Source organism: Drosophila ananassae, chromosome 2R, assembly GCF_017639315.1.
Source record: "Drosophila ananassae strain 14024-0371.13 chromosome 2R, ASM1763931v2, whole genome shotgun sequence".
NCBI lineage: Eukaryota > Metazoa > Arthropoda > Insecta > Diptera > Drosophilidae > Drosophila > Drosophila ananassae.
Window position 1 is genome coordinate 20879445 of NC_057928.1, and position 23096 is coordinate 20902540.

The 23096-nt window shown below is 46.0% G+C and overlaps 8 protein-coding genes across 9 annotated transcripts; 4 read left to right on the top strand and 4 right to left on the bottom strand.

Annotated features, from left to right (window-relative positions):
• Positions 1-845: 845 nt before the first annotated feature.
• Positions 846-7860, top strand: LOC6507127 (uncharacterized PE-PGRS family protein PE_PGRS54). Of its 2 annotated transcripts, XM_014909588.3 has the most exons (10): positions 846-1172; positions 1710-1855; positions 2091-2164; positions 2230-2333; positions 2388-2549; positions 2605-5448; positions 5521-6054; positions 6112-6655; positions 6715-6840; positions 6900-7860. In XM_014909588.3, exons 2-10 carry the CDS (start codon positions 1781-1783, stop codon positions 7648-7650), a joined length of 5214 nt encoding a protein of 1737 aa, XP_014765074.1. In that variant the 5' UTR covers positions 846-1172; positions 1710-1780; the 3' UTR covers positions 7651-7860. The 2 variants fall into 2 exon arrangements, with proteins under 2 accessions (XP_014765074.1, XP_001956623.2); XM_001956587.4 differs by having other exon boundaries at positions 848-1172; positions 2605-6054.
• Positions 7792-8411, bottom strand: LOC26514568. Its single transcript, XM_044715043.1, has 2 exons — positions 8349-8411; positions 7792-8292 (listed from the first exon to the last, which is right to left on the bottom strand). Coding segments are annotated over exons 1-2 (420 nt in total). The 5' UTR covers positions 8350-8411; the 3' UTR covers positions 7792-7873.
• A 246-nt stretch (positions 8412-8657) lies between these two features.
• LOC6507128 (peritrophin-1) lies at positions 8658-9587 on the top strand. The gene is made up of 3 exons (XM_044715042.1): positions 8658-8724; positions 8775-8842; positions 8902-9587. Coding segments are annotated over exons 1-3 (681 nt in total). The 5' UTR covers positions 8658-8723; the 3' UTR covers positions 9514-9587.
• LOC6507928 lies at positions 9431-12015 on the bottom strand. The gene is made up of 2 exons (XM_001956585.3): positions 11880-12015; positions 9431-11826 (listed from the first exon to the last, which is right to left on the bottom strand). Exons 1-2 carry the CDS (start codon positions 11884-11886, stop codon positions 9599-9601), a joined length of 2235 nt encoding a protein of 744 aa, XP_001956621.1. The 5' UTR covers positions 11887-12015; the 3' UTR covers positions 9431-9598.
• Positions 12016-12596: 581 nt separating this feature from the next.
• On the top strand, positions 12597-13710 carry LOC6507129 (probable chitinase 10). Its single transcript, XM_001956584.4, has 2 exons — positions 12597-12776; positions 12838-13710. Exons 1-2 carry the CDS (start codon positions 12666-12668, stop codon positions 13648-13650), a joined length of 924 nt encoding a protein of 307 aa, XP_001956620.2. The 5' UTR covers positions 12597-12665; the 3' UTR covers positions 13651-13710.
• A 483-nt stretch (positions 13711-14193) lies between these two features.
• Positions 14194-16626, bottom strand: LOC6507927 (multiple epidermal growth factor-like domains protein 10). Its single transcript, XM_001956583.3, has 2 exons — positions 16496-16626; positions 14194-16438 (listed from the first exon to the last, which is right to left on the bottom strand). The coding sequence occupies exons 1-2, from the start codon at positions 16536-16538 to the stop codon at positions 14226-14228; spliced, it is 2256 nt and encodes a 751-aa protein (XP_001956619.2). The 5' UTR covers positions 16539-16626; the 3' UTR covers positions 14194-14225.
• A 599-nt stretch (positions 16627-17225) lies between these two features.
• Positions 17226-18874, bottom strand: LOC6507926 (chitin-binding domain protein cbd-1). Its single transcript, XM_001956582.3, has 2 exons — positions 18776-18874; positions 17226-18700 (listed from the first exon to the last, which is right to left on the bottom strand). The coding sequence occupies exons 1-2, from the start codon at positions 18795-18797 to the stop codon at positions 17274-17276; spliced, it is 1449 nt and encodes a 482-aa protein (XP_001956618.1). The 5' UTR covers positions 18798-18874; the 3' UTR covers positions 17226-17273.
• Positions 18875-21378: 2504 nt separating this feature from the next.
• On the top strand, positions 21379-22942 carry LOC6507130 (peritrophin-48). Its single transcript, XM_001956581.4, has 2 exons — positions 21379-21586; positions 21642-22942. Exons 1-2 carry the CDS (start codon positions 21505-21507, stop codon positions 22655-22657), a joined length of 1098 nt encoding a protein of 365 aa, XP_001956617.2. The 5' UTR covers positions 21379-21504; the 3' UTR covers positions 22658-22942.
• Positions 22943-23096: the final 154 nt, after the last annotated feature.

Below are 23096 nucleotides of genomic sequence, written 5' to 3' on the forward strand. Positions count from 1 at the left end.
GCCGTACTTGCTATGCATATGACAATTGTTTAGAAAATCCCAATGCTCAAAAGAGTATATTTCAGTTGAGCTATTTACTACTTAGAATTCTTACGCATTTTTTTGTTGATGTTATCAAAGTAGGCTTCAATTAAAAATATTGCTAGCCTTGAAACATACCCCATACCCCAGACTAGATGGGCCTTTGAAAAATTTAAATTTAATGCTCGAGTTCAATTCAAACACATGGCTTTGTGGAAACTTGTAGCAGATAAGACAAAAACCGAATCCAACATTGAAGTCGGATGGGAAATGTGATCGGGATGGGGTTTCGGGGAGGATGATGATCTATTTATAGATATGACGATGGTTGGTCCAACAGAAAAGCGGTGTTGAAGCTTTTGGGCTCATAGGTTATCAGAGCAAATCACTTCCGCTAAAATTCGGATTTGTCCGAAATGAAAATATGTTGATTCCTTGCGATGTTCCCCGCAATGGGAACTGGGAACTCAAATCAATTAAACCCAAAACCAGACCAGACGCAATGCTAGCAAATTAAATGAAGCGGAGAAAGGGACACACTTGAAAATGTATCCATGAGATATACAATTGCGTATCTTTATATGCTAATAAATGCCAGCACATTTCCTTAAAATGGGTCAAAAGTCTCCCCCGACCGATGATGTTGCAATGTTGCCCACAGAATGGAAACTCATTTGAAACCGAGGCGTATGGGGGGAATGGGGGTGGCGATGGCGATGGGATGGAATGGGGCGGACATGGTTGCCCCAACCATGGCAGGCGACCGACCAAGTGATCGATTGACACGATCGGAGCGCTGATACGTAATGGAATAGACACTCGAATGAATGGCACTGGCGACGAGCTGAGCTTGGTGCTCCAGAGCTCTAAGTGCCGTGCTCTGTGTACGTATGTGGTCGGCGATAAGATACAGATACAGATACATTGTAACATAGTGGTGTTCGGGTCCTACATAAATATTCATGCTGCCGCTGGCTAAATGCAAATGTATTAGAAATTGCTCGCCTTCAATGAATTTGAGTTCTACTCAAGCTCTAGCTCTAGAGTTTTGATGCTCGGACAGGCCAGCGTTATTCGCAATCCAGCAGTTGTCGCGATCGGAAGCAAATCGGAAAATCTCCCTTGGAATCCTAAACCACGAAGGCGAAGAAGTATGTGTCTCATCCGTCAAGGACATTTCTGAAAAGTGACAAGTCAAACAACTAAAATTGATCAAGGATATCCAAGATATAAAATGAAAAAGTTTTATCTCAAAAGAGATATGGAAACATATTGGATATGACATAGTGGGATATCCATAGTGGGATATCTAAAGGAATTCATAAATAAATAAACAAATGATTAAACAGTTTACAAAAATTATAAACAATTGCATTGTAAAGAAAGAAAATGTTTGGAAATATCCTTTCTACTTAGTATCCTAAGGATACTCCCAAAACTTTTTATATGTGGATTCGCTTCCGTTGGAATCAACACCCGATTCGATTACATCATTTCTAAAATGAACTTGTGTGGTTTTTGGCACCCTATTAGCAAATCGAATGTGTGCCCATTTGAGAAGAAAAGTGATAACCCCTGAAAGTGACAGACTCTGAAGTGAAGGAGTACAAATCTAACAATAACACACGCACATTTATAATCTAAACAGACTGTGTTGATAATACCAACAATTTAATTTCATCTTTCAGTTTGCTGGTTGTGTTCGACGATTATTCGAAGTCGACGCATTTCAATTGGATTCAGAATTTGATTTATTGAGATGTTGCCCTTTCGCTGGGGCCTGCTACTGGGCCTCGTAGTGCTCGTAGCGTGCGGAGCCAATGGAGCTGCCATCGTAAGTGTGTCCAAATTGTGTTAATGAAAACCCCGATCTGGGGCCGAGCTCCATACATACATAGATAGAACTTGTGTGAGTTCAACGTACGTGAACTCGGCCCAAATACCCTAGCGATAAGACCCAATTTGACCAAGGTCAGTTCCAGAATTTGCTGACTCGAATTGGGGACAGATAGATATAGATAGAGCTGACATTAGCATTGAACTTACATAGTCATTGTAACAATTTCCAGGAGAAATCGGCCAGCGAAGATGAGCTCTCGGATGTGAACGACTTGTTGAGGCAGAAACGAAGCGGCAGAGGCTAGTAAGGAGATATTTCATAGATTTTCAAATAACATTCCAGTAATGAAAGCTTTTCCGCTCACTCAGTGCTACGGGTCAGACCCAGTCGCAGTACTTAAACTTTGGTAAGCCCGAGCAGGACGGCAAGGCCGAGGCGGAGGCCAACGAGAGCGGTTCCCGGGCGACAGTCTGTAAGTAATGATGGATTATTTGAATGAATCATCCTAAAATACTGATATTTCCAGCTGGAACTCATGGCATGGGCCAGGCCCAGAGTCAGTTCTCTTCGGGGGATTGCAGTGGCTGCGGCTACCAGCCTGACTACCCATCGTCTGGCAGGATAATCGATGCCAGTGGGACCGGAGCGATCGGTGGACCTGGTTCCAACGTAAACCTTCCTGGTAAAGGTAAGAAATCTATAAGTAACATTTTCAACATTTTATAAACAAAATTTGAACCTAGTTGGTCCAGGGGTTGTTGGGCAACCCGGATTCGGTGGCCAGCCAGGACAGGCAGGAATCGGTGGACAGCCAGGATTTGGTGGTCAGGCTGGAACTGGTGTTCAGCCAGGATTTGGTGGACAGCAAGGAATAGGAGGACTACCTGGAGTTGGTGGACAGCAAGGAATTGGAGGTCAGACAGGTGTTGGACCCCAAACCGGTGGTGGAGGTCAGCCTGGAATCGGCGGAGGACAGCCTGGAATCACCGGACAGACAGGTGGCCAGCCAGGATTTGGTGGGCAGCAAGGAATTGGAGGACAGCCTGGAGTTGGTGGACAGCAAGGAATTAGGGGACAGCCAGGTTTTGGCCCGCAAACCGGTGGTGGAGGACAGCCTGGAATCGGCGGAGGTCAGCCAGGAAGACAACCCGGTGCTGAAGATCTATCGAACATTGGAGGCGGTCAACCTGGAGGACAAACTGGAATCGGTGGAACGCCAGGAGAAGTTGGCGGTCAACAAGGATCTCAACCAGGAGCTGGAGGTATTGGTGGTGGACAGCCCGGATTTGGAGTGCAACCTGGAACTGGAGCCGTACAGCCTGGTTACGGAGGGTCAGCTGGAACTGGAGCTGGGCAACCTGGGTATGGAGGCCAACCTGGATTGGGAGGAAGTCAACCTGGGGTAGGTCAGCCTGGCTACGGAGGACAAACAGGAACAGGAACCGGACAACCAGGTTATGGAGGACAGACTGGTATTGGTGGTGGACAGCCTGGATACGGAGGACAAACTGGACCTGTAGTCGGACAGCCCGGTTTTGGAGGCCAAGGTGGAACTGGAGCAGGACAGCCTGGTTATGGAGGGCAAACAGGAACTGGAACCGGACAGCCCGTTTACGGAGGTCAGGCGGGAACTGGAACCGGACAACCTGGTTATGGAGGACAGGCTGGCACTGCAACAGGACAACCTGGTTATGGAGGACAAACTGGAATTGGTGGTCAACTTGGACTACCTGGGGGACAACCTGGCATCGGCGGACAACCTGGAATCAGCGGTGGACAACCTGGGTATGGAGGTCAAACTGGAACAGGAACTGGACAGCCCGGGTACGGAGGGCAACCTGGAATTGGAGGAGGTCAACCTGGAATAGGAGTGCAGCCTGGTTATGGAGGACAAACTGGAGGCCAGCCCGGATATAGGGGACAAACCGGAACTGGAACCGGACAACCTGGTTATGGTGGTCAGACTGGAATTGGTGGTGGAGCAACACAACCTTCTTATGCACAAACCGGAGGCCAGCCCGGATATGGAGGTGGTCAACAAGTTCAGCCCGGATACGGTGGACAAACGGGAGCCGGACAGCCTGGTTACGGAGGTCAAATTGGAACCGGCCAGCCTGGTTACGGAGGTCAAACTGGAATTGGTGGAGGTCAACCAAGTACAGGAATCCAGCCAGGTTACGGAGCACAGCCTGGATATGGAGGACAAACTGGAACTGGAACCGGGCAGCCCGGCTACGGAGGTCCGGCAGGAACTGGACCAGGACTCCCTGGTTACGGAGGACAAACTGGAACTGGAGCTGGACAGCCTGGATTTGGAGGTCAAACAGGAGCCGGTCAGCCTGGTTTCGGAGGTCAAACTGGAACAGGTGTCGGACAGCCTGGTTACGGAGGTCAAGCAGGAACAGGACAGCCTGGTTACGGAGGACAAACTGGAGGCCAGCCCGGATATGGAGGGCAAACCGGAACTGGAACCGGACAACCTGGATACGGAGGTCAGACTGGAATTGGTGGTGGACAGCCCGGATATGGAGGACAAACCGGAACTGGAACTGGAAAACCAGGATACGGAGAACAGACTGGAACTGGAGCTGCACAACCTTCTTATGGACAAACCGCAGGCCAACCCGGATATGGAGGAGGTCTACCAGGTCAACTAGTTCAGCCTGGATACGGAGGACAAACTGGAACTGGACAGCCTGGTTACGGAGGTCAACCAAGTACGGGAGTCCAGCCAGGTTACGGAGCACAGCCTGGATATGGAGGACAAACTGGAACTGGAACCGGGCAGCCCGGCTACGGAGGTCAGGCAGGAACTGGACCAGGACTCCCTGGTTACGGAGGACAAACTGGAACTGGAGCTGGACAGCCTGGATTTGGAGGTCAAACTGGAGCCGGTCAGCCTGGATTTGGAGGTCAAACTGGAGCCGGTCAGCCTGGTTTCGGAGGTCAAACTGGAACAGGTGTCGGACAGCCCGGTTTCGGAGGTCAAGCAGGAACAGGACAGCCTGGGTACGGAGGACAAACTGGAGGCCAGCCCGGATATGGAGGGCAAACCGGAACTGGAACCGGACATCCTGGTTACGGAGGGCAGACTGGAACTGGACAGCCTAGTTATGGAGGACAGACTGGAACTGGAGTCGGACAACCTGGTTATGGAGGACAGACTGGAATTGGTGGTGGACAGCCTGGATTTGGAGGCCAAACTGGAGCCGGTCGGCCTGGTTACGGAGGCCAAACTGGAATTGGTGGAGGACAACCAGGTACGGGAGTCCAGCCTGGTTATGGAGGACCATCGGGAACTGGAGTTGGGCAGCCCGGTTATGGAGGACAAACAGGCATTGGAGGCACTCAACCAGGTGCAGGAGTACAGCCTGGCTATGGCGGACAAACTGGAGCTGGAGCCGGACAGCCTGGAGCTGGAGTTCAGCCTGGATACGGAGGACAAACTGGTATTGGAGGACAGCCTGGATTTGGAGGACAAACTGGAGCTGGAGCCGGACAGCCTGGAGCTGGAGTTCAGCCTGGATACGGAGGACAAACTGGTATTGGAGGACAGCCTGGATTTGGAGGACAAACTGGAGCTGGAGGTCAGCCTGGATACGGAGGACAAACTGGTATTGGAGGACAGCCTGGATTTGGAGGACAAACTGGAGCTGGAGCCGGACAGCCTGGAGCTGGAGTTCAGCCTGGATACGGAGGACAAACTGGTATTGGAGGACAGCCTGGATTTGGAGGACAAACTGGAGCTGGAGCCGGACAGCCTGGAGCTGGAGTTCAGCCTGGATACGGAGGACAAACTGGTATTGGAGGACAGCCTGGATTTGGAGGACAAACTGGAGCTGGAGGTCAGCCTGGATACGGAGGACAAACTGGTATTGGAGGACAGCCTGGATTTGGAGGACAAACTGGAGCTGGAGGTCAGCCTGGATACGGAGGACAAACTGGTATTGGAGGACAGCCTGGATTTGGAGGACAACCTGGAGTCACTGGCGGACAGTCGCCTGTTCCAGGGCAAGCAGGATTTGGGGGCCAACCAGGAATTGGTGGCCAGACTGGTACCGGCACACAGGTCGGACAGCCCGGCGGCGGCGCTCAAATTGGAGCACCTGGACGTTACACTGCTGGAACTGGAGTCGTACCCGGAGCTGGTGGCGTTGGAGGTGGGTCTGTCGGCGCTGGAACTGGTGCTGTTGGTAAGTTTTCCACTCAAAATAAAGGAATTTAAATGATTTAGTTTGTCGCCTTTACAGGTGTTCCTGGGTCTGCTGGAGTCGTTGGAGCTGATGATGCCTTCTCGCAGGCAGAGTCCTCCATTGGTGACGGACAGGCCTCCGCCAGTGCTCAGGGCAAGAAGAACGGTGGCACAGCCAAGACGCAAGTCTCCGGAACCTATAGTGCTGGAGGCACTTTCAGCGCCAGTGCCATGACCTCGGACGCGGATCGGGCAGCTAGTGCTCAGGTGACTGGTACCGCCGAGGGGGCTCAGAGTCAGTCTCAGGGCTCCGGCGGCCCGGCTCAGTCGCAGGCTCAGGTGCAGGTGGCCAAGGATGGAGGCACCAAGGCTTCTTCACAGAGCGGTGGTATCATCCAGCAGAGCCAGAGCGAGGTGCACGCCAATGACAAGGGCGGCCTGGCGGACGCCCAGTCCAGTGGACCAGGACAAACCTCTTCTCAGGCTCAGATTGGTTTCCGGCCCGGCCAGGAACAGACAGCAGCCAATGGGGGAGGTCAGGCTTCCTCCTCGTCGGGAACCCACTCTAGTCAGAGTAGTTCTCAGATTCATGGAACCTCCAGGTGAGGACGCCTCCAGAGTTTTCCTAAAAATGGATTTACTAAATATCTCTGGATTTCAGCTTTGGTGTTTCTTATCATGGAGCAGCTCAATCCGCCTCAGGAACCAAGGAGCAGGTGGCCTCCTACAGGGAACAGAACCGTCAACTTTTCAACACGATTAGTCAGTTCGGAAACGTGGGCAATGCGTAAGATTATTTCAAGTTATTATTTACTTCAAATTTATTAAATTTTCATTTTCCTTCAGTGTTACTGACCGTGCTGATGCTGTCTACAGTGGACCTGCGCTTACGGACGATTCCGATCGCCTGCCGGAACTGCAATTAAAATCAAAAAAAAATAAAGAGGAGACTGAGAAGGCTGACGAGAAGAAGCCCGACCAGGCGGAGCCCGTTCAGTACGACGACGATGATGAAACTGACGCCGACGACTACGACGAGGATGAGTACTACAATGAGAAGCCCATTAAGCTAGAAGAAAGTCCAAAACCGACGCCAAAACCTTTGGCCTATACACAATCGTCTCCCACGCAAAATCAACAGGCGGTGGTGGCGGCAGCGCCCGGAGACAAGTACCAGGTGGTCCAGAAACAAAACGACAAGGTGAACACCTACACCGAACCCTCAACCACCGAGGCCGTTCCTCCGGGATTCCGCGGCACCGTCAACGTGCAGAAGAAGTTCCACACCAAGGCTCTGGAACTGCCGCACAGTGGCAACAAGGTGGAAATCACTCCCGACATCAAGGATGAGGGTCCAGTTCGCGGCGACAGGCCGACAGTACGCGCTCCGGATAGCTATGTGACCGTTACCAAGTCGGTGACCGGCAGCATGGACAACAGCAAGAACCCGCCGGAGGAGAACAAGAACTTCCAGTCGACGTACTACACCAAGTCCTCGACATGTGGCTACTTCACCTTCTCCTGCAACATTGTCTACGGTCCCAATGGCCGGAACAAAATCTGCCGCCCCAAGGCCCCCACCAACGGCAAGTGCTAGAGGGAGGAGGCAACCGTTTAAAATACCCACCCATATTAATATTATTGTAGATCAGTTATAAAAGGGGCTCAATTGTAGTAATTAGCTTCTTCATAAAGCATCTGAGTGTTTTTCGAGAATAATTTTAGAGTTTCACTGCCATTTCCTTAATATTTTGTACGATTTGCAACTGTAATTAATATTTAATAACAAACCAAAACCAAAACCAAACCACTTTATGCTTTTAAACACAGATTTTGTCGCAGGTGAGTAGCTTGGAGTTCCAGTATAGGTATTCGGGGCAGATCTTGACGAAGGGAAGGTAATCGCATTGAACAAAGCGAGTACAGTCGCCAGGATACGGAACAAAATGTCCCATTTTTTTATGGCAGAGTTCAGATAAATTTTCTGGATTCCTTGTGGGTGGCGGAGGTCTTAATGGTAATTCATTCACAGGAAGTTTGATGTTGCAACTACCAATAGGTTGCAGCTGGCATTCCTGGAGCAGATTGTTCCAATAAAATTCCGGTGGGCAGCTCAGCAGACGGGTCTCGGTAAACCTTCGACAGTCATTGGGATATGGTTGCTTAACTATACTTTGTTCCTCAGAAAGTCCACAATTCCAGAAGCATAGTGCGGCAATTAAAAGTAGTTTAATAAGCACTATCAAAAGTAATAAAAATTATTACAAATCAACAATAATATAAACTTTTTCGTACTTTTGAATATTCTGCAGATCTCTTCCTATTATTGTCAATCTGAAAAGTGACTTGCGATCAACTGAGCTTTTATATATCTCTGCAGATTGCATATCAGTAGTGTTTACTTTTAATATCTCATGTGGCCTTGATATTATAAAGTTAATGTCCAGCTAAGAGGTTTTTTATTGTTTAATGGCAAACGGAAAACATTTATCTACCTATTCAAACGTAGAGACATTGTGCCATTAGTGATTCCCCTGATATGTACATACTTATGTAAAAACAAATAATATCTATAATTAATTCTTGATAAAAAGTACCTAAATCGCGTATAAAAGGGCCTCTGACAACTGAAGATCATCATTCGATTCTCCAGAACTGCATAAGACCACAAGTAAGAATTAATCCAAAATCGATAAGAAAAATATTAATTTTATCCTTCAGTGATACGAGGACCTTTTCTCATCTGCTGTGTTTTATTGGCTGGCGTCTCCGCTACCACAGAGAGAGTTGTGAGTTAAATGGACTTGTCAGTTCATAAAAATAGTGATTAATAATCCTCGTTCGTTAGTCGGATGTCTTTATACCTTCCGGAGGACGATGCCCGGCTTACGATGACCCCAACCACCCTATATTGCTGGCAGATCCCACCAACTGCCGCCAGTACTACTCTTGCTTCTTCGGCCAGCTCCGGCTGCAGCACTGCCCTCCGAACATGTACTGGAGTGAGACTAACTATCGCTGCGACTACAAGCAGTATTCAACTTGCAACAATGAGGAGAGTTCTCAGGTGCAGTACACACCCTATCCCGGGGACTGCTCTCGTTTTTACGAAACAAAAGTCCAGCAATGCCCGGGAAACTTGCATTGGAGTTCCAGTTATCGGAGATGTGTCGATCCCCTTTACTCCGGATGTGGGGCCTTGCCCTGGGATTCCAGCCCGTCGGAAGTCATACCATCTCCTGGTGGCGGACCTATCACCAATCCGGGTTATCTTCCAATTGATCCGCAAGAGTTGTGCATCAATAGTGCTCTCAATACCTATATCCCGTATCCAGGAGACTGTCAAAAGTTTATCCATTGTGATTCTAGAGCTACTGTGCTCGTTTGTCCCGGTGACTTGTACTGGAATCCCCAGAAAGTTTCTTGCGGCACTGATCGAACTTACTGTCAAGTGTTTTAATAATTTAAAATCAAATATTTCACAAACTATTGCTTTTACAATCTAATATGTACAATAAAACATGCAACTTTTAATTATTTTCTTTTTATGGCTTAGATTTGAAGCTGTTGGGATTACAGTCGGCCTTTTCAGCATCCATACAGGTAAGTTCTATGGGACTGAACTCTTCGTCTCCTGGACAGGCGTAGCCTACAGGAATGGGATCAGCGCACACTATATACTTGCTGCAGTTTCTAGGATACGGCACCACAGCTCCTTCAAGCTGTCCGACACAAAAGCTATCCGGCGATGGCGTTGTTATAGTAGTAGTTGTTGAAATCGTGGTTGTTGTGGGCGGAGGATGGGTCGGTGTTGTAAGAGGAATACTGCAGTTGGCATACCACGGTGCCATGCAACGCTCCAAGGTGGCACTGAACTCTTGTCCCGCAACGCAATCGTAGACCATGGGCTTGGGTTGGATGCAAATTATAAACTTGGTGCAGTCATTTGGATATGGAACTAGTTTTCCAATGGGTTGACCCTCGCACGGATCAACCTCGGAACTTGGTGTACTCAAAGTGGTAGATTCTGTAGTTCCGGTTGGGGTAGATTCGGTTGCGGCTGTCGTTGAAGCGAAGTCTTCGCGACATGCGTCCGGGGCAACATCGCCGTCACACTCTCCTCTCAAGGGATCAAAGAACTCTCCAGTTATGCAAATTCCCATCATGTAGGAGCTGTCATCTATGCACCGTATAAACCATTCACAGTTCTCCTTATATGGCAAGTTAATGCCGGTCTTGTTGAAACAAATCGAAGTTTCCGGTGGCGGTTGCGTAAAGCCAGGCGAGACAGTTGTGTCTTCGCCCGCGGGGCAATCACTCAAATCCCACTCCACACACTTCTGAAGAGCTTGATTAAAGAATAAGTTTTCCGGACAGTAAAAGGCAATCGGCACGGGGCTAGCGCAGATAACGTATTTACTGCAGTCATCAGGGTAAGACACATACTGATTTTTGCTTTGCCCGTAACAGATACCTGAAATATCTGGTGGGTTGGTAGTTGTTTCCGGCTCCACGGTGGTATAACTTGTACTGCTGTCCGTGGTGTCGCTCGCGGGAGTTGATTCGGAAGTAGAGGATACTGTAGAAGTTCCGGTTTCCTGACAAGCCGTAGGCGACACGTCCGGGCCGCAAATGCCAGTTTGTGGATCGTACCACGAATTGTAAATACAATTTGCAACCGTAGACTTTCCATTTCCCATGCAGAGTATGTACTGCTGGCAGTTAGTCGGCAGAGGAAACGAGACTCCCAATTCCTGGTTGGCGCACAAATCTTCCGAGCTTTCCGTAGTGGTTTCTTTGGGTATTTCCGTGGTTGTAGTGAAAGCCGCGAGGCAAGCAGTGGGTGAGACATTCGGTCCACAGTCGGCACTACTTGGATCGAACCAGGAATTCGTGGGACATTTGGCCGTTGCTGATTTACCATTGCCGAGGCACACCAGATATTGCTGGCAGTCTGCCTCTACAGGAAAGGAAGTGCCTACGTCCTGATCCTCACAAGGATTTCTTTTCTCTGCCACGGTAGAAGTGGTTGCGACAGTAGTGGCTAGAGATGTAGTGGGCAGGGGGGTTGTTAAAACTTCCCGACAAGCTTCTGGTGAAATATCAGGTCCGCAGTTGCCGCTCATGGGATTGTACCAATTGTTGGCGGGACAGGGTAGAATTACGTAGGAGTTGTTTTCCAAACAATAGTAGTATTGTTGGCAATTGCTGGTGATTGGAAAGGAGGTACCCATGCTTTGGCCCACGCATTTGGTGAAAATCTCTTGCGTTGAGGCTGTGGTTTCTTCCCAGTCTGGTGTTGTCCGATTACTATCACACCACACCTCGTCTTCGAAATCACAAATACCCAAGTTGGGGTTAAATAGAAGGTCACCAGGACACCGATATATCTCGCTTTTTCCATTCACACATAGGATGAAATTGCTACAGTCGTCAACGGAGGGCAGTAGGGTTTGGTTATCCTTTCCGAAACAAGGGTCAGTTAGTGGAGATTCCGTGGTGGGATAAGGCATGGGTGTGCACTCCACGGCTTCTGGTGTGTCGCAGATACGCAGATCGTCATTAAAGAGTTTCTCCCCGGGGCAGTACTCCAAATCCGCACAGGAATCATTGCAGGATACATAGGCATTGCAGTCGTAGGGATATTTATAGCATCCGCTTGGCAGGGAATCACAGAATGATGATTCAATATTTGATATGGTAGGGCACTCCTGCGAGATAACTGAAGTGGTTCCCAAACCAATCAAAATAATGACAGAACATATATTCCATGCTGAAATCATAAAACATTATTATGTGAAAAGATTAGGACATTTGTTATATTACCTCTCATTTTATAATCCTTTTAAAATGTTTTACAGGACCTCCTTGGATTTTTGTGTGCTTTTGGTTTCACGTTTTGGAATTAACTGAATTTAAATGAATTTTTTGGCAATTGAAGAGCAGAAATGACTGATATACGGCAATCAATCAACGTTAAAATTCTTTTCTCTGATAATGACTAATTTCAGTCGATAACACATACCTTTAATAAGTTTTAAGACCAAAAACAAACGCATATTTTGGTCAAGGAAATAGACAACAGGTTCTTAGTAATGGCTGAAGATAATTGTCACTCCGCTCGTGTTTTGTTTTCAATTAACTTTAAAGAGATACCAGAAAAGTATGTGATTACAAAAGCAAATTGCTCATCAAGTTTAAAAAGATGGTGAAGCAATACTTTTTCTCTAAACTGTATTAGCTGTTCAAGTTATGCTTTTAGTTAACGATTTATAGACATTACCTACTTTTAGGCTTCAACTCTTTTATGATAAGAAAGTTAGTATCAGCTCACTTTCCTCATTCTTTCCATGAAGATGCTCTCCCACTTCAAGGAACGGTCTTTAACCTGGGCACACGCGAATACATACATAAATACATGTTTTATCAGATGTAACATGTGTTCCATATGGACTCTTATCGGTTCTCAAAAAGAATTCCCAGTAAAAATTGATAGCAGTAGTCTACCACACATCAGGCGTCGATTCAATCAAATTTTGAACACTCCATCATATTTGAGAATCATGCAAATGTCCTATCTAAGGCATAGTCTATAAAAGCGATGTTCCATGAATGGAAAGTTTCAGTCCGATTGTACTACCGATAGCAGCAGACAATATGAAGCTCCTCGGATTCCTTTGGGTAGTTGTCCTCTTCCAAAATGGCGCACAGGCTCTATTACAAGTGGGTAATGATTATCTTCTGGGTCATAAATCAAAACTATTAAGTGTATTCGATTTAAAAGGATGGATTCACCTTTAAAACATCCATTTGCGATGGTAAAAATGGAGGGCTTCTTCCCATGTTTGGCACCTGCAAGGCGTATTACGTGTGTGTGGATGGAAAGGCAGTGATCGGATCCTGCGAAGAGGATATGTTGTTTAATCCATTGACCCTTCACTGTGATGATGCCAGAAAAGTGGATTGTATTTTCGACGCAAAGCAAATTGAAAAGGAGGATAGTTCGAGCTCGGAAAGTGAAGAGGATGACGATTATGACGAAGAAGTGACTCCTCCTCCAGTTACCACCACTACCACCAAACGACCCAAGCAACAGCGACCTCAGAATCAGAACACAGGACTCTCGGATATATCAAATAGGATCTGCGCTGGCAAAAACGACGGTGTGATGCTCTCCAAGAAGAACTCCTGCGGGGAATACTATGTCTGCAAGTCCAGAAAGCCTCAACTACGCTCCTGTCCCGGTCAGCAGCAGTTCAGTCCCAGTCGCCGAAGGTGTATGAAGGCTTCAGAGGCAAAGTGTGTGGTTTCTGGGCAGGATCGTTTAGATGGTCCTCCCATCACAGGAGGACTCTGTGCCGAGGAAAAGGAGAACTCTCTGGCTGCCCACCAAAGTGATTGCGGAAAGTTTCTACTCTGCAGCAACAGTATGTTTCTGGTTATGGACTGCCCCACAGGTCTGCATTTCAATGTGGCGTCTTCTCGCTGCGATTACCCAAAAATAGCTCAATGCCAGGCGAAAAATGCCAAAAAGGTAACTAAGAGCAATAAAAAGTCGAAGCAGAGTGGCAGAAAGCCCAAATCTCGACATTTTTAACTCATTTTATCCAAAATCAGAAATAAAATACAGTACAGTATACATATTATTAAAATCGTAGATGCATTATCTTCCTTATTTAGTTCTAATTAAAGTTTTAAAGTTGTCATCCCAATTTTGAGGACAACTGAACTTACCATATGAGTGAATGCCAAAATTGTTCACAAAATTAAGGTAGTCCAGGAATTTGAAACGTAAAAACTTTTTTATAAGGTTTTTAAAAGAAAACTATAATTTCCAATATAAAAGATGGAAAACACAGAACATGGAAAGCTTTACCAAGATGGCGTCTTGAGAAGATAGTTTTGACAGTCAAGATAGCAGCTCGTGCTTTAAATTGGAGCGTGGAATGAAATTTGTTCGTAGTACAGTCTTTCTGTATTTTGCAAATAATTAGTGAAACTAGTGAAATTAAACTCCAATTTTAATTAGAATCTGATCCTAATCTTAAAAAAAACAAATTCAAATTTTAAATTTAAAAAAAACTAGTCCGACTCCCATTTACCATTTCTTTGAAATAGTTTTCAACTAAAATTAATAAGATTTTGCGGTGCTAACAAAGTTTATTTAAGCTTTTAACATTTTACATTCTGGGGCCAATCGCAGACCTTTATCGCCGGATTGAAAATAAGTCCGGCAGAACACGTGAAGTTCACCTCGCATTCGCACTGGCAGACGACATAGGAAGAACTACACGGCTTGGAGCAGGAGGCAAACATGGCTCCGTCGCGCTCATTAATACAGTTTCCGTGGCTCTCACAGTAGGTACCGGAAGGACCGGCGATCGGTGGCGGGGCTCCATCCTCGCAACCGACAACCCACGGATAGTCACAGTCCTTCGTCTCCGGGTTGTATTGCAGGTTGCCTGCACAGGTATGCTGGAACACCTTGCCGTCCACGCACTGGATGAAGGCCGAGCAGTTGTTAGCGACCGGAAGTGTGGGACCATTTGGATTCTCGCAGCATTCGGGGTCACAGTCTTTGGGAATGCACACGTTTTCTGTGTCCTTTACGCATTCCATGAGAGTTGTGTTAAAGAACAGTGTGGCGGCGCACTTTCGGGCAACGAAATTACCGTTGATACATTCCAAAAAGCCAGCACAATCGGCCGGGTTTACCTCCACCTCGGACTCCTTGCAAGAGGGAACCACAACGCACTCACCATTGTCTATTTCACAGCGGTTGGTTTGGTTGTTGAAGTAGAGTCCACCGGCACAGGACTGGACCACATACTTTCCGCCGGCGCATATTTTGTATTTGGTACAGTCGCTTGGCACTGGTCCTGTCGTGCCCTCGGTGCAGTTCAAGCAAACTCCCGATTCGTCGATGATGCAAGTACTATCAGTTACGTTGAAATACTCTCCTGTGGGACACTTACGACTGACCCAGATGCCATTGGAGCACACTTCGTATCCAGCGCAATCTTCGGCATCCTCCTGAATGTCGCCTTCGGTGCAAGTTTGGTTTCCGTTGCACTGGCCATTGTCTATTTCACATTTTTTAGTGGCCGAGTTCCAGTAGTCTCCCGAGTCACAGCTCTTAACCACATACTTTCCGTTGGTACAAATTTTAAATTTGGTACAGTCTGAGGGATAGACCTGAAGGTCTCCGTCAGTGCAGTTCAGACAAATTCCTTCCGTGTCGGGGGTGCAAAAGTTCAGATTTTCGTCGAAATAGGCTCCGTCAGGACACTGACGACTGACCCAGCTGCCATTGGAGCACACTTCGTATCCAGCGCAATCTTCGGCATCCTCCTGAATGTCGCCTTCGGTGCAAGTTTGGTTTCCGTTGCACTGGCCATTGTCTATTTCACATTTTTTAGTGGCCGAGTTCCAGTAGTCTCCCGAGTCACAGCTCTTAACCACATACTTTCCGTTGGTACAAATTTTAAATTTGGTACAGTCTGAGGGATAGACCTGAAGGTCTCCGTCAGTGCAGTTCAGACAAATTCCTTCCGTGTCGGGGGTGCAAAAGTTCAGATTTTCGTCGAAATAGGCTCCGTCAGGACACTGACGACTGACCCAGCTGCCATTGGAGCACACTTCGTATCCAGCGCAGTCCCCGACATCCGCCTGAATTTCGTCTTCGGTGCATGTTTGGTTTCCGTTGCACTGACCATTGTCCTGCTCACAGTCGTTTATAGCCGAGTTGAAATACTCTCCGATCGGGCAGGATTCGGAGACATACTTTCCGTTGACACAAATTTGGAACTTGGCGCAGTCGTACTGATCGGGCTTCTTGCTGCCTTCAACGCAGTTGACACACGCTCCACACGTATCCAGGACGCACTTATTCAGAGTGCTGTTAAAGTAGTCCCCGGCGGAACAGCTCTGGTTCACCCAGGCCCCATTGACGCACTCCTGATACCCGGCGCAATCCTCCGGGTTTGGGTTCACCTCACCATTCTCACAGGTGGGGGGCTTGCACTGGCCGTTATCCAAGTCACATTCTTGGGCGTCAGAGTTCCAGTAATATCCATTGTCGCAGGACTTGGAAACCAGCTCTCCGTGGCAGCAGACAAAATACTTGGTACAGTCATCCGCGTCCACCTCCGTCTCGCCATCCACGCATGGCGTCGGAGGCCGGCACTCTCCATTGTCGATTTGGCAGAGTTCTGTCTCCGGGTCCCAATAAGTTCCATTTTGGCACGACTTGGATACAAATTCTCCAGTGCAGCACACCTGGTACTTCGTGCAATCGTCTTCGTCTATTTTGGTTTCTCCATCCTTGCAACACTCTGCGTTCAGCGATCCGACAAACAGGGACAACACCAGGCACACATAAATCACTGAAAAACACTAAGGATCAATATCCGTCCAATCCGGGCTTGGGGCTAGCATCTTACCATTCTGACCATTTCGGAATAGAGCCATCTTGGCACTCCGCATATCGAATGCTCACTGAGGGCCTTGGGTCCATTATGGGCTTTTATATTTACCATCAATTAAAATAATGAAATTTCTTTTCTGCTCCACAGCATGTGCCGGTTCCGATAAAGAGGAACCATCTCTGATATTATCAGCATATATTTACAGTAGTTATACATGCTATAGAGATTGTTACTATTTATAAAAATGGGTAGCTGAGAGAGAATCCATTGAATCATTTTCGCGGAGAAGGAAATACCTTTGTCACACTTCCTTTTTCAGTTAATTCTTATCAGTTTTTATGCCTAGTGATTGTCATAAAAATGTTTAGTTATTGCACCTTTTAAAGCTGGTAGTACTCTCCTAAGCTTATATCTTTTTTTTCAAGAAGTTTTCAAGGTAAACTTGCCAAAATTGTGTCCTAATTGTAGCATTTTAATCAAACTAATGAACATTTGCAGAGCAAAAGATAAATACCTTTGGGATGCCTTCAACAATCACGGTTAACAATTGGAAATTGGAATCAAAATAGTAAGAAAGAAATGAAATTTAAAACCATGTTAATTTCTTCCCATAATAATGGGTATAAAAAGCTAATCGTCGGACCTATGCCACTCTTATTTTTCGATAGCCCACACCTGGACTGTGCCCGAGGTAAGACTGATTAAGAATGATTTATTAGCCCCGAATTTATTTAACAAAGAGTCATAAGAGATAAGGCCATATCCCAGTTTCCTGGATAATGATATACTTTATTTATAGAGCACAGGTGACTTTGCTCTCGTAGTTGCAAGTTCTCTGATCTTGGTCCCAGTAAAGACCTACCGGACAGGACATTTCCACCTCGCACTCGCACTGACAGACGACATATTCATTGCAGCTCGTGGTGGAGGGCAAGAAGATTCCCTCGGGCTTGCCCAAGCAGCGGCCATTGCTTTCGCAGGCGGTGCCCGAAGGTCCTGCCGTTGGACCCGAGGGCGGAGTGTACTCCCACTTGCATTCCACATTTTGCGGGTAGTCGCAGATGCCAAGAGAAGAGTCGTAGATCAGATTGTTGGGACAATATTGCTCCACGGCGCAGTTATAATTGCACTTGTAGAACATATTGCATTTTCCATCGACGGGGAAGAGAGTGCCCTCCGGCTGATCTTGGCAGATTGTAACGCCAGTGGTGTTGCAGGATACTTCCGGTACATAGTTTGCGGGATAATCGCACTGATCCGAAGTGGCATTGTAGACGAGGTTGCCGGGACAGAGAACTTTTGAACCTTCCGTAGCTGAATCATTATCCTTTGGCCAATCGCATACCTGAGCTGTTTGGTTGAACTTTAACTCATCCGGGCAGGTCATGGCAATAGGGCACTGGCACTGGCACACGAAAAATCCGTTCGAATCAGGGTCAGCCAACATCACTCCATCCTTCTGGCGGGCACACACGCCTTGATTGGAGCAGGTAGTTCCCGAGGGCCCTTCTATCTCGTCCGATGCATCGGCTGTGGGAATGCAATCCACATTCCACCAATTGTCGCATTTTTTGGTTTCGGGATTGAAGTATGTGTTGCCAGGACACGTTTGTTCCACGGCGCACCCATTGGTGCACTGGTAAAACCGGACACAAATGCCAGGAATATCAACGTAAGACCCGGTCTCTTGATTGGCACAAACAGGATTTGAACTGGCACAGTAGGCGGGCGCCACCAGATTAGGACTTGGTGTCGTGTTCGAGGAATTAGTTGTATCGTCAAAGTCTGTAGTGGAATCTGTGGTGTCAGTGGAATCAGTGTCAGTGGAATCGGTTGGTTCTGTCTCCGGAGCTTTGGTTGACGTTGTAGCCGGATCGCAGTCCTCCGTTACAGCAGTGGTATCTTCATCCGCATCGATGGCATCGCTACATTCTTCGGCACAACAGTCGCAGGTGCACTGGTCAGCGGGGCTGGCAAAGGCTGCCAGGCCCAGGCATTTGGCACGCCACTGGAAATCGCACTCGCCCAGCTCCCGATTGAAGTGGAGGCCGCGAGGACAGCTTCCAATGGTGGAGACATCTCCATTTTGGCAAACCACGAACCGGGCACAGTGGGTGGCCAGGGGTAGGCGCGATCCATTCTCCATGTTAAGACAGACATTTGCTAATTGGGCCGCCGCCACCTGCAGGCCTCCAGCCACCAGCAAGAGTGTCCAAACAGCTGAAAGTTAATCCAACGAACGACGGGTTTAACAATATCTGGTATATGTAGGTTCTGGCATTCCCCATCTCTCACCTCTGGAATCGATTTTTGGCATTGTGCCGCGATTAGGTTTGTAGTTGTTCGAAATTTGCGAACGACTAAGTGGCAGGCCGTGCAGAGTAGCACCATTTAACTGGCTTCGAGTGGCTCGAATCAGTAGTCCAATCTTCTGATAATACCAATCACCGTATCTAACTCTCGATTAGTTCAGTAACTGATTTGTTCGTGCCCCCTGATATCGCAGGTGTAATTATGTGTGCATGTCTAGAGTTCGGGCCGGGATTCGTGGCCCTTATCTCAACCACAACCGATTCAAATATTTTGGCGCACATTCTAGGATTCCCAACTATTGAATGGGTACCGGCGTCTACCTAATTTATGGTAACGATAAGCACAACAAGAAAGCCTAATCATTCCCACCGCTTTATTGACACTTGAAATTAAATGACGTTTATTGTCACTCAAAATGAAGTGCCAGATGCGTGTACTTTTCAAGCGGATGCCATCGATAAAGGAGAAAATCAGCAATAGGATGCTCGACCTGCCAATACTCATAAACCACTCAAGTCTTTAGAAAACTTTTTAAATCGAAATAACATAATTTAGTGGGATAATATGGCCTTGAAATTTGATAAATAAAATCATAAATATTAAAACGCAAAAAAAGAAGGGACGTATCAGTTTTGATAACTTTGATAAGATGTTACCTCAAAATTGATAGTAATATCACATAGACGTCTTGTCTGGCAGGGTATGCAACTTTCGAAGGTATTCCAGTGGAGTATCTTATATTTTTAATTCACTATCGAAGAGTGGAGGTGTGTCTAAGAATACACTTTCATAATTCCAGGAATTGCACACAATCACGCCGATAAGAATCCGATTCTGTGCAGTTCATCAAGTTGAAGACTTTGTGGCGAAAATTAATGACGAAAATTACTTTTGCCTGTCATTTCACTTGGCCAACTGAAGCGTCTCAAACCGCTATTCGGATTTCCATTTGTCACAGAAATGCAATTGACGTTCGACAAGTACTGTTATAGGCCAAGTTAGTAAAGAACCCAAAACACCTTCGAGAAGACTGCGGTGAGAGGCTTCCTTCTCGGCGAGCTGGCATGAAACCCAAGACAATGCAATTCTAATTATTCAAATGCGAGCCAAGTACGCTTGAATTAAATTACCAAACTTAGGGAAACCTAATTGAAAGAAAGAAGAGCACCAGTTGTGTGTGTACTAAGACCTAGAAAGGCTTAGGCTCTTCGGTGTCCATTACACTTCACGCATCGCCCTAGCCGTGTACCCATAAGGAGCAACAAAAGACAGGCCAGCGGAAATATGAGTGGCTCTTCGCAGTTCCCCATCGCACAACCACACACACAGCTAATTAATACACACACCGATGGGTGTGTGGGGCTCTGGCAACTGTCTATTATAAAAATCTTCTCAGGTGTAACAGGTTTCTCAGATTTAAACTGAGGTCGCGCCTTCGGGGTATACAGTCATCAACGGCACTCGCCTCGGAACTGATCGTAAAAGCGGCTTTCAGCCGGCAGCTTGAAGGCAACAGGATCATCATTGACAGGATTAGCTAGCCAGGATAATTCGAATCAAAGAACTGAGATCGATTGGTGCATAGATATCAAGGAGATCCGATCATTTCAATTCTAGCACCATTCGAAATCAGTGCTTTTGATAAGAACCACTCAACAGATAAAGTGTTTTGTGTGTGTTTTTCAACAAATCAAAACTGGACAATCTAATATGTGACAATCATTAAAGAGTGTTTCTGAAAAAATAAATAATTCACATATTATAAAGTCACAAATGCCAACTGGCAACCTTGTTGCCAAATGAAGCCATCGAAGTGCAAGCATTCCTCTGACCGAGTCTTTCGTCGCCGATCGGAATAAGTCACCAACATTTGCTTAGTCATCACTGGAAATATTTCTCCTATCACCTCCGTAAATACAACAGACCCAAGATTTTTTACCTTAGACTTGGGTTTTCCTTGACTCAAAGTTCTATCTATCTATTTATTTGAAACCTACAGCATTCTACTAACCTATAGCTTCAAGCCACTAAATTTAGAAGCTTATCGGTCTCGAAACGAATTACATGAGTTTCTTCAAACGTTTAGTAATTACAAATTAATAGTATTCTTATCTGAACAGAGAGTTATAAATACCTAGCCACCTGATTGATTTTTAAAGGTAGAGTAAATATTAATAACCCAAGTCGACATGAATTATACCTTGAAAAGAAATATAAACTTCAACTTGAGTGTTTATTTATTTCTGGCTTAAAAGGATATGATATTTAATTGTACTTGAATAATATTGAAAAAAGTAATACCCTAACTTTAAAATATATAAAGTTTAACTTTAAAATATATAAAGTTAGGGTATTACTTGTCAATATTATTTGTCTCCAGAAGATTTAATTAAAAACTTTTACTTGGAGTACTTATCAATTAAGGAGAGACACTATTTACACTCCCTTACAAAAGAATTCATTTAATAAAATTACTCCATAGTTACCTTTATTTCTTAGGTACTAAAAAAGAAAACTTTATATTTTATTTTATTATTTATAATTATCATTTTATTTTTAATTTGTTTGTTCAACATTAAAAAAAAAGGTCTCTAATGTAGGTAGCAGTACAAAATTAAAAGAAACTGATCTTTCTTTATGACTAGCACCTAATCTTATCTATTTTTTGGATGTTGTAAATAAATGTCATCCAAATTGGGAAAATCTGCTACATGGATTTCTATAAAAGGCGCACCTGGCCTCTACAGAAAGTTAGTTTAACTGAAAGTGTCTATACTTCTTTTAAAATGCCAGGTAATATTGAATAAAATAATCGATCCAGAGTGGAAATAATAACTTCTATCTTCAGGTCTGAAAATTTCATGGCTTGTACACAGTCTGGTGCTGACTGTGATGGTACACCTAAGCACCCAAACCGAGCATCTGAACTCCACCCTGGACATCTGCCGCCTGTTCGCCAATGGCGCGAAGATTCGAAAACCCGGCGGCTGCACCGAGTATTTGGAGTGTAATAACCATGTTCAGAGCTCCGAAACCGCTTGTTCGGGAAGAACTCCTTACTTTAGACTTAAAACGCAAAAATGCGATACGAAAGTTGATGATTCATACTGCAAAACACCCTGCACCTCAAAAACCCAGGGTTACGTTGGAGATTCCATCAATTGCGCCCATTGGCACTTGTGCGAAGGATCGAAATCGATGGCCACGGGATCCTGCCCTGTTGGCCAGTACTTTGACAAGGTTTCGGGTGCATGTGTCTATCCGAAGGACACCGTCTGCGTAGCCACCTTCGAGCTGTGCGATATTGCGCCTATGAACGTGCCATTCCGTGACGAGTACAACTGTAACAAATACTTCAGCTGTGACAAGGACGCCAAGCTGGTGACCAACACCTGTGAAGCTGGAAAATATTTCAATGTGGCCACTGGCAGCTGCGTGGCCAAGAAGGATGTCGTCTGCGAAGACCATCCAGTGCCGGATGACGTTTGTGGCACCAAGAAGCTGGCCTTCAGGAACAAGTTTGTCTCCGACCAGTCCACTTGCAGAGGATACTTCTACTGCCGGGATCTGGGCTCTGGAATACCGGATACCAATCCCACATTCTTCCAGTGCGGTGAGGAGTATTTCTTCAACGAGGAGCGGCAGGCATGCATGCCTCGTGATAGCCAGAAGTGTTCCCAGGATCGCTGCGATGGTCGGGAGGATGGCCACTTCGAAATCGCTGAAACTAAGGGATGCCACGACTATTATGTGTGCAAAGATGGCCGCGAAGATGAAATACGATCCTGCGAAGACAAGTACTTCGATGTAGCGACCCAGCAATGCACTGATACCGTAAAATCGTACGGAGCTTGTAGTGCTTAATATTCTTAAAAGTTCAGAGGTCATTAAAAAAAAGAATTTTTGGGTTGTACGTAACACACCCTACTGAATAAACTATTTTGCATTCAATGAAAGTAAATAAAATTGTAAACTTTGCAAATCAAAGTTTGGAAAATGTGTATTTTGTATCTTATCTTTGTAAATGGCTTATATAGTCCTTAAGTTTGTGGAAACTATAAGTTCTTTTTATAAAGAAACGTAAAAAACTAGTTATCCTTTAGATAACAAGCTCTATTGTAAAATGTTTTTTCCCATTTACCATAAAATGGAAAATTAAATTGAGGGGACTCCCAAATAACGTTGGTTATATTTTTAAGCTTTTTTTTACAACTTGACGCCCCCTGTTGGCCAAAATAGAAAATTACTCTGTTTATAAAGAGCTTTATTAAAGCTTTTTGAAAATAACGAACAATATAATGTT

Bases quoted from the DNA above. Each gene is read 5' to 3' on its own strand.
- LOC6507127 (XM_001956587.4), top strand. From the start codon at position 1,781: ATGTTGCCCTTTCGCTGGGGCCTGCTACTGGGCCTCGTAGTGCTCGTA. The intron at 2,550-2,604 runs GTAAGAAATCTA...ATTTGAACCTAG, and splicing joins CGTAAACCTTCCTGGTAAAG to TTGGTCCAGGGGTTGTTGGG. The intron at 6,656-6,714 runs GTGAGGACGCCT...TCTGGATTTCAG, and splicing joins CAGATTCATGGAACCTCCAG to CTTTGGTGTTTCTTATCATG.
- LOC6507128 (XM_044715042.1), top strand. The intron at 8,843-8,901 runs GTGAGTTAAATG...CTCGTTCGTTAG, and splicing joins CCGCTACCACAGAGAGAGTT to TCGGATGTCTTTATACCTTC.
- LOC6507129 (XM_001956584.4), top strand. From the start codon at position 12,666: ATGGAAAGTTTCAGTCCGATTGTACTACCGATAGCAGCAGACAATATG. The intron at 12,777-12,837 runs GTGGGTAATGAT...TCGATTTAAAAG, and splicing joins GCGCACAGGCTCTATTACAA to GATGGATTCACCTTTAAAAC.
- LOC6507927 (XM_001956583.3), bottom strand. From the start codon at position 16,538: ATGCGGAGTGCCAAGATGGCTCTATTCCGAAATGGTCAGAATG. The intron at 16,439-16,495 runs GTAAGATGCTAG...AGTGTTTTTCAG, and splicing joins ATTCCGAAATGGTCAGAATG to TGATTTATGTGTGCCTGGTG.
- LOC6507926 (XM_001956582.3), bottom strand. From the start codon at position 18,797: ATGCCAAAAATCGATTCCAGAG. The intron at 18,701-18,775 runs GTGAGAGATGGG...ATTAACTTTCAG, and splicing joins GCCAAAAATCGATTCCAGAG to CTGTTTGGACACTCTTGCTG.
- LOC6507130 (XM_001956581.4), top strand. From the start codon at position 21,505: ATGGATTTCTATAAAAGGCGCACCTGGCCTCTACAGAAAGTTAGTTTA. The intron at 21,587-21,641 runs GTAATATTGAAT...TTCTATCTTCAG, and splicing joins TACTTCTTTTAAAATGCCAG to GTCTGAAAATTTCATGGCTT.